Consider the following 10,469-nt stretch of genomic DNA (forward strand, 5'->3'; position numbering starts at 1 on the left):
CCCAGGTGCGTGCAGGTCCCGGCAGGACCCAGGCTGCCCTGGCGGGTGAACTGGGGCGTCCCATCGCCTGCCAGTGGATCAGGACCGACAGCATCCAAGAGTCGTGTGTGCAGGAGCAGGGCAGCCCGCTGTCAGCATGGACACCAAGCAGGCGCCCTGTCCACCCAGCGGGGACGCACACGGGGCCGTGCCCAGTGGGGGCGGGTGGGAGGGCTCCGGGAAGCCCCTCGCAGCAGGCAGGAGCCTCGCCTCCACTTCCAGCCGCGGCTCCTGGGCCAGTCCCTCCGCCAGCCATGCGTCACCGAGCTCAGTGAACAACCAAACTCACACTTCCGGGAGTTGAGAGAAACGCCTGTGACTGCCCAAGGTCAGGACACCCCGCGGAGACCCCCAGCCCTGGTCCCGAGCCTGCCTGGCCCAGGCCGACGCCCCTGCGATGGCTCTGTGCCGAGCGTGGTCCTAAGTCACCTGGGCGTCACTCACTCCTCAAGACAAATGCTTTTTTTCAGTCTCGAGACGAACACGGACCATGCTAGCTCTCCTCGTTTTAAGGAACACATACATTTTCTGGAATCCCCGGACAGAGGGCGAGGGGCGAGGAGGCCGCTGTCTGCTCACAGAACACGGCACATGCCGGGAGGCCTCCGGGACCCGTCCTGACCACACTCCGACCTCAGCTGTGCCTGACACCTCCTGGTAGACCAGCCCACAGTAACTATGGTAACAGAGGGGACAGTGCTGTGGAAAAGCCTCGTTAGACGATCACGGGGCAGAGGGTCGACCTCCCACATGTCTTTTTTTATTGGGGACCAGGTGGACTTTCCCGGGGGACATCCCCGGGGGACAGTGGAGTGGCAGAGTCAGAGGTGAGCAGGGGAGCCACGCCCGGCGGTACCTGGAGTGGGAGGTCCTGCCGGGTCCTGCAGGGTGGGGGGAGGCGGCAGCAAAGTGCTGTTGGGGCTGCTGATGTCCCCCTCCCCGGTGAGCATCAGGTCGGCCACGTGTTCGCCCTCCACGGTCTGGACGCCCCCGGACTCTGCTTCCTGCGTGTGGGGCGTGGGCGTCGTGGGGGTCGAGGAGGTGCAGAAGGGGGTGCTGTCAGCAGAGCCAGGGCTGGTGGCTGGGGTGGCGGGGTGCTCTCGGGGCCGGGGCGCCTTCTCCTGGCCGGGGCTGGTCGCGGGGGTCTGGCCGGGGAGGCCGGGCTCGGGGCTGCTCGGGGGTAAGCGCAGGAACTCGGGCAACACCAGGTCTTCCTTCCTCAGCAGCCCGCGCTGGTCGTCAGCCCTGTTGCTCTGAGCCTTGGAAATAAGCTCAAAAAACGCTGTTGGGAGGAAACCCCATAGACCGAGTGTGAGAGCCTCACTCTCCACCCACAGCCGCAGTGCACGTCTGGAAAGTTCTCGTCTCGCTGTCCTACTGCCTTCGGACTGCAGGCTGCAGCCAGGGGTCCTGCACCCCTAGCACCTTGGCCCACAGAACTGCGGGAAGGCCCAGGCTTCTAGAACAATCCAGAGCAGCCCTAAGCCTTCCCACCGAAAATCAGGGTGTGTGAAGTCCAGATCCAGTCACCCACACCCGTGACCCGCCACGGCCATGCCGACAGCTTGGGGTGCTGGCTGTCTCTGGTGGGGACATGGCACTGGGGGCCTTGACACGCAGCTCTGGGCCTCTTCCCAGATAAAGGAGTGACCGCAGAGGCTGCAGCTCCACAGGGCCAGTGGCTGGGTGAGCCCGCCTGGGCCAGAGGAGGGGCCCGCGAGGGGCGGGGTGACGGGGCCCTTGGAGCGGGCACCAAGCCTGGGCTCTGGAGTCCTGTTTGCATGGAGCCCCTCAGCCTTCGGGCCCCTCTGCGCCCTCCACACCTGCTGGCCCCGGTGGGCCCCTCAAGAGCCATCTTACTAAGGGCGTTTCCAGTGGAGCTCAAGGCCACGGTCAAGGAGAAGGGCCTGGCTGGGCTTCTCTAGCATCCAACTGCTCTCAAGGACAAGGGCTTTCAAACCTGACATCTTAATGCCTCTCAGGAAGGCGCCAACCTCAGCATGGGTGCGCGCTCCCGCCCTCTGCCTGAGAGCCCCGGCTGACACGGAGGAACACACTCTCAGGTGACAGGATCACAGCCCCGCTGCGGGGCTATAGCTGCAGGTGATGGCTGTTGGGGGCAGGGGTGAGGGGTGTAAGGAAGGGGTTAGGCTGCAGGGATATGGCTGTATGAGGGGTTGTGGGGGGTGTAAGGGGTATGGTTGCATGGGGAGTTGTGAGGGTATAAGGTTATGGCTGTAAGGGGGTGTGGGCTGTGGGGTTATGGCTGTAAGGGGGGTGTGAGGGTATAGGGTTATGGCTGTAAGGGGTGTGGGGTGTGGGGTTATGGCTGTAAGGGGGGACTTCACAGGGAGCTGGATAGCTGAGCAGGAGGGACTCTGGGTTAAAATCCGGTCCCAGTGACCACTATGAGTTCTGCTTCTGCTTTTCTCTTAGATGTTTCCAAAGAGGAGACTCCCCCCTCTCTATCTCCGCGGTGCCTCCTGCAGGCCTCCCGCAGGTCAAGGCAGAGGTCGGGCACCCAGGGCCCCTCCGCCACAGCTGCTCTGCTGGCGCTGCCTGTGGTGAGGACCCTGATACCACTGAGCCTCCATCCCAGCGGGGACAGAGATGGAGGGAGCCGGGGAGCCTGCCAGGACCATGGTGCTACCCCTGCCCCCAAGGGGTCCTCCCTGACTCCTAGGGGCCCGGCTCTCAGTCTGCAAACTGGGGTTCAGCCCCAGACTGACATGGAGGAACACACTCTCAGGTGACAGGGATCAGTCACCCGCTGTCAATCCCTCAGAGAAAGCTCTAACGAGTGGACTAGAACCGGACATTGTATTCACTAAAAAACGTGCAAGTTTAAAAAGTACACATACCCTCTGCTTCGTCCAAATTAATTTTCTGATATTTTTTTTTCCCAATCTTTGCAATAGATTCTTCTCTCTTTGAAAGCCGGGGATCCCTAGCATTTTTTCCATTTTCTCCTTTTATTTTAATAGAATTAGACTTGCCTAGTGTTCTCTCCTCTCCCTGCATCAGAAGGAAAGTCAAAGTTCTACTCACAGTTCAGACACGACAGCACAATTCACAGTGACAGGCGGGCTTTGGAACGGGAGCCATGACAAGGGTTCAAACCGCAGAGCACGTCGGGCTCTGTACCCACCACAGGGCAGTGAGCTGGCGAGTAGGCCCCGGGAACAGCCCCAGAGGGGGCGAGAGGACCCCGAGAGGGGCTGCCAGCCCGACCAGAGCGTGGCGGGCCCCGGGGGCAGCACGGCTCTCTGGGGAGCATACGGCCGGCATGCGGGGAGCGGGGCACCCTGCGGACCGGGAGGGGGATTACCGTAGCCGAGAAATTTCTGGAGCTGGAGTTGACGGCCGTGGTCTGTTTGAGCGGCGTTCCTCTCTGTTTATCTGTGGGGAAGAACAGAGTGCCGAGCTTTGCAGTCACAGTGCGCACTGCCACAGCATCACGGCTACAGTATCTTTGAGAGCAAAGCGGGAGAAGACAAAGGAGTAACCTGCACCTTCTCCAATCTGCACATAAAGGCCGAACGCCCGGGGCAGGACGTGCTGTGTGTGTGTGTGTGTGTGTGTGTGTGTGTGTAGAGGGCCACAGGCGGCTGGACTCCATGTGCTGGGATGTTTGGAGGAGAGGCGATTAAAGAGCTTGTTTCGTGGACTATTTGGCGTGAATATTCTCTAGAAAAGTAGGGAGTCACCTATTTTCTATTAGAACCGCTGTCAATCAGGGCTGTGGTCTGGCCTCCAATGGCCGACCCAGCCTCAAGTCCACTTCTCTGGCCCCCCTGGGCAGCAGGAAGGGCCACCCCGCTTCCCGCAGCTGCTCAGACAGCCTGCCCCTGCCTGCGGCCTGGCCCGCAGCTCACCTGTGCCCAAGGTCCTGAGGCCCGGCTGGGCCGGCCCTGAGCAGTCGGGAGGAGCACGGAGCAGGCATTCCCGGACCAGGGCCGGCCAGGACCCACTCTGCTTTCCCAAGGGGAGGAGCCACCACCAGGGCCACCGCAGGTCCCTGGGGGAGGCAGCAGGCATCTCAGAACTGAGCCAGCCCTCAGGTCTCTGGTCCAAGCCCCTGCTGGGCCAGCCCTAAGCTCTCTGCAGGAGCTGCTGCGGGAGGCAGGGGCGGGGCTGTGGGGCCAGGAGGAGCTCCACAAACCACAGGTTCCCGCACACCGGGGACAACGGGACGGCAACGTCCCCAGTCCACGAGGCCTGGGTGCGTCCCTCGTTCACAGGACCAGAGCTGTGTCTCTGTGTCTCGTTAATGCCCCACACCCGGCGTGCTGAACCTCGGGCAGTCCTGGGGGAGCGCAAGGCCTGTCACCGGGTGAGGCCCTCATGCTCCTGGTCCTGCTGCCTCTGCCCAGGCAGGATTGGGCTAGCCCCGGCCTCAGAGGGCCCGGCTCTGTGGAGGGTGGAGGGGGAGCGGGGAGGCAGGGCCTCTGGTAGGCTCAGGGATGGGCTGGTGGGAGGCAGTGAGAGGGGGACTCTTGGGCTCGCTCACCTTTCCCTCTGGAGGGGTCCTTCTCCTCCAAGATGACCCGCTGTCCATCCAGGCTTGATATGGGGGCGCCGAGGTCCAGGGGCTCCCTCTCGCCACTCTAGAGACCAAGGTGGTGCACCATATGACTCACCGAACCAGAACTTTCCAGAACACCCTGTCTGTTATCCAGCTACTGAAAGCAAGACCGGTCCAGCCTTGATGTCGTGGCACTCCAGGTGACCCCGGGTGCCGCCACCTTGGCTGGGCTGCCCGAGGGCAGTCCAGAGGTGCCTAGCCCGAAGCCCAGAGTGCCTGGAATGCGAGTGACAGCTGGTGGCCTCCCTGCGCCAGACCCAAGCCCAGGGCGAGGACACTTGACAACCCTCTCAGTCCACAAACGTCCTGTTTCAAAGGCATCGAGTTGGCATCCAGGTCTCACCCTGCTCACAACCTGGATGGGCCTCGCCCCACTCCTGTGGGCACAGGTAGGACGTGAACAGGACAGAGCTGCCTTTGTGGACAGGGACACGGAGTGGGGCCAGGGCGGGGCATGGGGGGAACACCTGCTATTCAGGACCCACAGCCACTGTTTAGAAAGAAGCCTGAGCTTGGAGCGGCTTCTTAAAGTCCCTGCTGGCCATGAGGCCCGAAGTGCCCAGAGGCCACTCCGGCAGGCCGGGCCGGAGCTCGCCCAGGGAGGCGGCCACCACGCTGGCCCTGCCTCTCTCATGATGTCGGTTCCGTAGACTCACACATTCAGGGAAGAGTCAGCTGGTGAGTCCACAGAAAAGCCACGTGTCTGAAAGGGCGAGGGCTATGCCCTCCATCTTGCCCCGAATCCTCCATTTTTGGGCAGCCATGTGCTCGGCAAGGCTTCTTCCCGAAGCCCAAGCCTCTGCTAGCCACACCCAGGACTTTTTTAAACTAACCAATGACAATCAAGGGACGTGAGTGCCATAGATATGACCACATCCTGTGTAACGAGACACCGACTTGCGCCTGGCCAATCGGCAGGGCCCACAGTCCTCTCTCCTCCCCTTACTCCAACCCCCCTATTAAACCCCTCTTTCCACGGGGCTCTCGCACTCTCTCCACCGCTTGCCACTGCATTGGTGAGTGTGGCTGACTGGGGGCCCAAACGAGTTTGAATAAAGACACTCTGCTTTTGCATCGGACACGGCTGGCTCCCTGGTGTGGTTTCTTGGGGATCTTGAAATCTGGGCATAACAGTGTCACAGCCTCCAGCCCCGGAGCCCTGACCACTGCCAGCCCGGAAGTCCGACCACAGCCCTGACTAACCCATTTACAGACAGGGACACTGAGGCCACAGGGTCACGCAAGTAGCTTGGGGTCTCAAGGGAGAGAGCGGGAGGCGCAGGGAGCCCGGCCCGCCTTCTCGGCCAGCATGTTGGGCCTCCGGGTGCTGAGGGGAGGGGCCTCGGGCTTCCCGCGCCTCCACAACCCGCTCCACAGTCCTCTCCTCATGTCCAAGAGCCTGCACAGTCTTAGGGCCCACGTCAGAGAAAATTAAAACGCTGAAATATTTTAAATCACAGCTCCAGTAGTTTATTTTCTAAAAAAATGAGAACGCAGGCAAACTAAATCATGAATCACTGTATTCTGAAGCAAATGGGTGCAGCTTGCTAGACAGGCAGTGATTCCAGAGAGATGGGGGCCTGGCCAACAGCCTGCAGCGGAGACAGCCCCGCTACAGGGTTACAGCCCGCCTTCCTTCTGCCCCAGGTTTTCTTCCTCAGCTCCCCTCCCCCCGTCCTCGCCTCCACTAGCTCAGCAGCCCTGCCTGGAAACGCCAGTGGAGATGAGACTTGGGAAATTTTTTTGTTTTGTTAATCCTCACTCAAGGATATTTTTCCTTTAATTTCTAGAGAGAGTAGAAGTGAGGGGAGACAAAGAGAAACATCAATGCAAGAGAGATACATCGATTGGTTGCCTCCTGCACGCACCCTGACCAGGGCCGGGGATGGAGCCTGCAACATGCCCTGGACTGGAATTGAACCCCGGACCCTTCAGTCCGTGGCTGACGCTGTACTCACTGAGGCAAAGCGGCTAGGGTGGCAACGAGGACATTTAATGTGAAGATGCGCCCGAGGCAGCTGCCTGAGCTGTCTGCTGGGACCTGCACCTGCTCAGCGGAGCTCAGGGGGTCTTGTTTGTTCCTCCGTTTGGTTTCCCTGGACCAAAACCACCTCTCAAATCCCAGCCCAGCCCCGGCCCCAGCCCCCTGGGAATGACCGAGTCTAAAGAAACCAGCGTCCCCTCCACAGGATGAGACTGTGGGGGACGGAGGCGACACGGCCCACCCGGCCAGCGTGGGGGGAGCTGAGGGCGTGGCAGCTGCTTGCGCACCACAGTGCTACCGGTGGGGCCTCTGGCACAGGCCCTGCGACAGGCGCCCCGTTTGCCAGCTCAGGGAGCACGCCGCAGCCCCTAGTCACTCACCAGCCTGGCCACCAGCTCGCTCAGGTGCAGGCCGTACTTGGCCACCACGGGCCGCAGCACCTCCGTGACGGGCTTGGTGGGCTTGGCCTTGAGTCCCACCGAGCGGTTAATGGGAACCAGGTCCAGCCTGTGGGGGGAGAGGCGTGAGCACACCCGCGCAGACCCACCCAGTCTTCACTTCCCTACGCCCGGGGCCGCTGGATCCAGCCCCAGGTTCTGGCTGTGGGGGGCTTCTGGAAGGTTTTCTGGGGGGTGAGAGGGGCTGTCACACCAGCAGAGAGAACCCCTCCCCCACAGGATGGCCAACTCCATCCAGCCTGCCCACCCCTGGGTGTGGCCCTCTGTGGTCATGGGACAGGGAGAGCGACCCTCTGGCCCCTTGGGCTCCAGGGTCTGCGTGCCGCTGCCCCACCCGGTTCAGGATGGGCCCAGCCTTCTGGGAGCTCATGGGAATGGCAACTGCATTTTTCTCACCGAAACAAAGTCCGCTTTTCTAGGCGCAGGTCCCTAGACGCCAAGATGCTACTGTCCTGATGCAGCACCAGGGGCTTGGGAACCAGGAGGAACAAGAGGGGGGATCAGAGGGAGCGGGCGCCCAGCTATCTCCCAGGTGCAGGGACGCCCAGGTGCCGCGGAGGAGCAGCCGCAGACAGACCCACACCAGGCAGGGGTCCAGCCGCAGGACCCACCCTCCACGGCCTCCAGCAAACGGCTTAGACAGGAGTGCAGAGCAGGGCAACCGCCAGGGCCTAACACCAAGGGCCCAATACCTTGTCCCCGCCCACCAGGAAGAGGTCCACGGCGGCCCCGTTGATGCCGTGTCGCTCACAGAGCCCGGCCAGGACCTCCTTGATGGGGAGCCCCGCCCTGACGAGAACCGTGCAGGACGTCCCGTCGGGCAGCTGGATGCAGCAGTGCTTGGCGGCTTTGTCCCTCTCGGGCGCCAGGGTCCTGCAGGCCTCTGACTGGGGAAGAGACGGCGCTGGGGTCACAGAGAGCTTGCGGGGCACCCCAAGAAGAGCTATGGGAGCTTGCATGCGCCTCGGGAAGCCCACATCCAGCTCCAGAGATGCAGATCTGTGGGACACCTGCGCTGTGCACTCGGGGTGAGGCCCACGCTAACACAGGGACAGCCGTGGGTTTCCTCCTGCTCAGACACTATTCACAGCCTTGCCCAGCCTCGGACCCAAGTGCTCCTGGGCCCACACGTAGCCAGCTCCCCCAGAACAGGCCACGCTGTGACGCTAAGCTGCCCTCGCCCACCTCAGTCTGTGGGGCAGGGACCACACGGCGGGCTAGAACCCACATGGGGGCCCAAGGACCAGCCCAGCCGGGGGCCCCTCTGCTGTTTTCTGTGATCTTTCTGCCCGACCTCCCAGCCCAGGCTCCAAAACCCCTCAGAGAAGAACAGCCTGATCTAGGGGAGAGCAGGTCAGCCCGAGGGCGGGTGCTGGGAAGCCACGGAGGGGCAGGCAAAGGCTGGGGGTGCCTAGGGGGACTTGGGCTCCACCCATGTTTGGTGCTGACAGAGGGCTGCCCTGTCAGCATGAGGGACAGAGCCGGCTGTCTGCCCAGGGAATGCTAGCTGCCTCCGCCTGGAGCAGGATGGCGTTCACCTGCCGGCCCCACCCAGGAGCAGCGGGACACACCTGCGGGCGGGGCGGGGCGGTCTGTCTGCAGGACTCACGCCCAGGCCCAGAGCTCCGGAAACTGCTCAGCAGCACTATACCCCTGCGCCAGCCCGCGGTGCTCAGAGGCAGGGCTCCTGGGCAGCGGGATGTGGGTGAGGCCAGCCCAAGGCAGCAGGGGTCTCTCCTGACCCCTCCCCTGGGCCTGAGTCACAACTCGCTTCCTCACCAGAAACGCCCCTGCAAAGGCCTCCTGTGGAGCTGGCCTGCTGGGCACTTCCTGTCATGGTTCCTCGGACACGGCAAGTCCCCTCCCACATGACTCAGAGAGCTACTGTGCAGGTGGTCGCCAAAGGCCCAGCAACCCCTGCCCACCTGCGCCTGGGTGGTTCCAGAGCGGGCTAGTGCTGCCGGTCAGCCCTGGCAGCGGAGACGAGGTGCTGCGCGCGCTGCCCGACAGGTCCCAGCGACAGACGCCGCAGCGACCAGGCTCCCAGACCGGCACGCACAGCCGCCACCCAGGCAGTGGGTCCCCCAGGCAACCAGAGAGCAGGTGGGAGGACAGAGAGGAGCCCCCGTGGGGCCTCCAATCACGCCATGTCTGAGGCAGTGGGACGTGCAAGGACGAAGCACCTGCCTTCACAGCTTTCTGTTCTCAGTGGGATTCCAAAAGCGTAACTGAATGAGACCAGGTTTCCAAAATGACCCCAAGCTGGTCTCAGTCCCGAGGAGCACCCATCTCCCGGGCCCCTCACCGGCTCGGGAGCCCTCCTTAGGTGTGTGGGCGTGTGGGCTCCATGAGGCAGTGCGGCCCGTGGGCGAGGGCAGGCGGGGACTTACCAGGTCCAGGCTCCCGGCGGAGGACACGGAGCCCTGTGACTCCCGGCGGCCCAGGCCTCCGTTGGCGTGCGGGGGGTCTTGATGGGAAACACAGCGACTCAGAATCACACAGCCTTGCTTGTCTCACTCCACACAGAAACCCACCTCCTTCCTGGTCACAGCTCCCACCCCCCCTCCCTCAGGCTGAGCAGACGCAGGCGAAGGAAGGAAGGCAGGAAGAACAGATGTCCTGCCCTGTTCCCCCCATCCCCCACTCTGTACCCCCGTCCCCCACTCTGTCCCCCCACCGGCGCAGCTGGCTCCAGGCAGGTGGGAGTGCAGGGCAGTGCTCCTGGGCAGGACCTCCCTCGCTTTGGTTAACCTGGAATTTTTATCCAACTGCTGGTTTCTGGGCCTATACAGAAACTGTCCCCTGTGGGCAGCGGTGAACACCCAGCGGTCACCACACCTTTACCTATGGCTCGTCTTCCCACAAAGTCCTAGATGAGTTCCCCTCCATTGAGGAAAAAGCCCTCTTGTTCCTCCTGGTTTTCCATGAAAACCCACCTAGAAGGGCCTTTCCCAACCTGGGGTCTGCTCCCCAGGCCCTGCTGTGCCGCCCCAGGGGCCACAGTGGGGCACAGACACAGGGGTACCGGGTCCCCTGACCTTCTGAACTATTGGCCCTCCCTCCAAAAGCTACGGATTCCCAAGTCTGGATTCCTGGGCAGTGCCAGGAGCCAGGATCTAAAGCTAACGAGCAGCCAGATGTGGGGACCCCAGCCTCTAGGTCCTGTCGGGGGACAGACTGCACGAGGCGCGCATACCCCGTCTCCCTGGCACAGCCCTTGAGATTTACAATAAAAAAACGACAATTTGGACAAAGCTTGCGGGCACACGATGGCCTTCACTGAACCCCAGGAGGGCGGTGCAGCCCCGTGCACCGGACCAGAGCCCTGCCAGGAGAGCTGCCTGGGAGCGCGGGCCTCGGTGCTTTCTTTCCTACTTGGGTGTATTTTCCAAATGTTTCCAGC

The 10,469-nt window shown here is 62.5% G+C and overlaps 1 protein-coding gene across 6 annotated transcripts in view; it reads right to left on the reverse strand.

The window, feature by feature from the left end:
• RGS12 (regulator of G-protein signaling 12) overlaps window positions 1–10,469 on the reverse strand; it is a 57,455-nt gene that overhangs the window by 5,173 nt on the left and 41,813 nt on the right. Inside the window, exons 9-17 of one of the 6 annotated variants that reach the window (XR_001513251.1) lie at window positions 9,457–9,533; window positions 7,759–7,953; window positions 7,463–7,536; window positions 6,989–7,115; window positions 4,550–4,646; window positions 3,368–3,438; window positions 2,901–3,054; window positions 896–1,321; window positions 563–715 (exon numbers count right to left, since the gene is read on the reverse strand). Coding sequence is in view for 5 of the 6 variants with exons in the window: in XM_015561593.1 (XP_015417079.1) it covers window positions 615–715; window positions 896–1,321; window positions 2,901–3,054; window positions 3,368–3,438; window positions 4,550–4,646; window positions 6,989–7,115; window positions 7,463–7,536; window positions 7,759–7,953; window positions 9,457–9,533 (1,322 nt within the window). In the remaining variant the exon portion in view is untranslated. Of the gene's footprint in view, window positions 1–532; window positions 716–895; window positions 1,322–2,900; window positions 3,055–3,367; window positions 3,439–4,549; window positions 4,647–6,988; window positions 7,116–7,462; window positions 7,537–7,758; window positions 7,954–9,456; window positions 9,534–10,469 lie in introns of those variants that run through there. The other 5 variants (XM_015561593.1, XM_006760117.2, XM_006760118.2 and 2 more) reach the window with 5 other exon arrangements.

This window comes from Myotis davidii, unplaced genomic scaffold (assembly GCF_000327345.1).
Source record: "Myotis davidii unplaced genomic scaffold, ASM32734v1 scaffold937, whole genome shotgun sequence".
Classification (NCBI taxonomy): Eukaryota; Metazoa; Chordata; class Mammalia; order Chiroptera; family Vespertilionidae; genus Myotis; species Myotis davidii.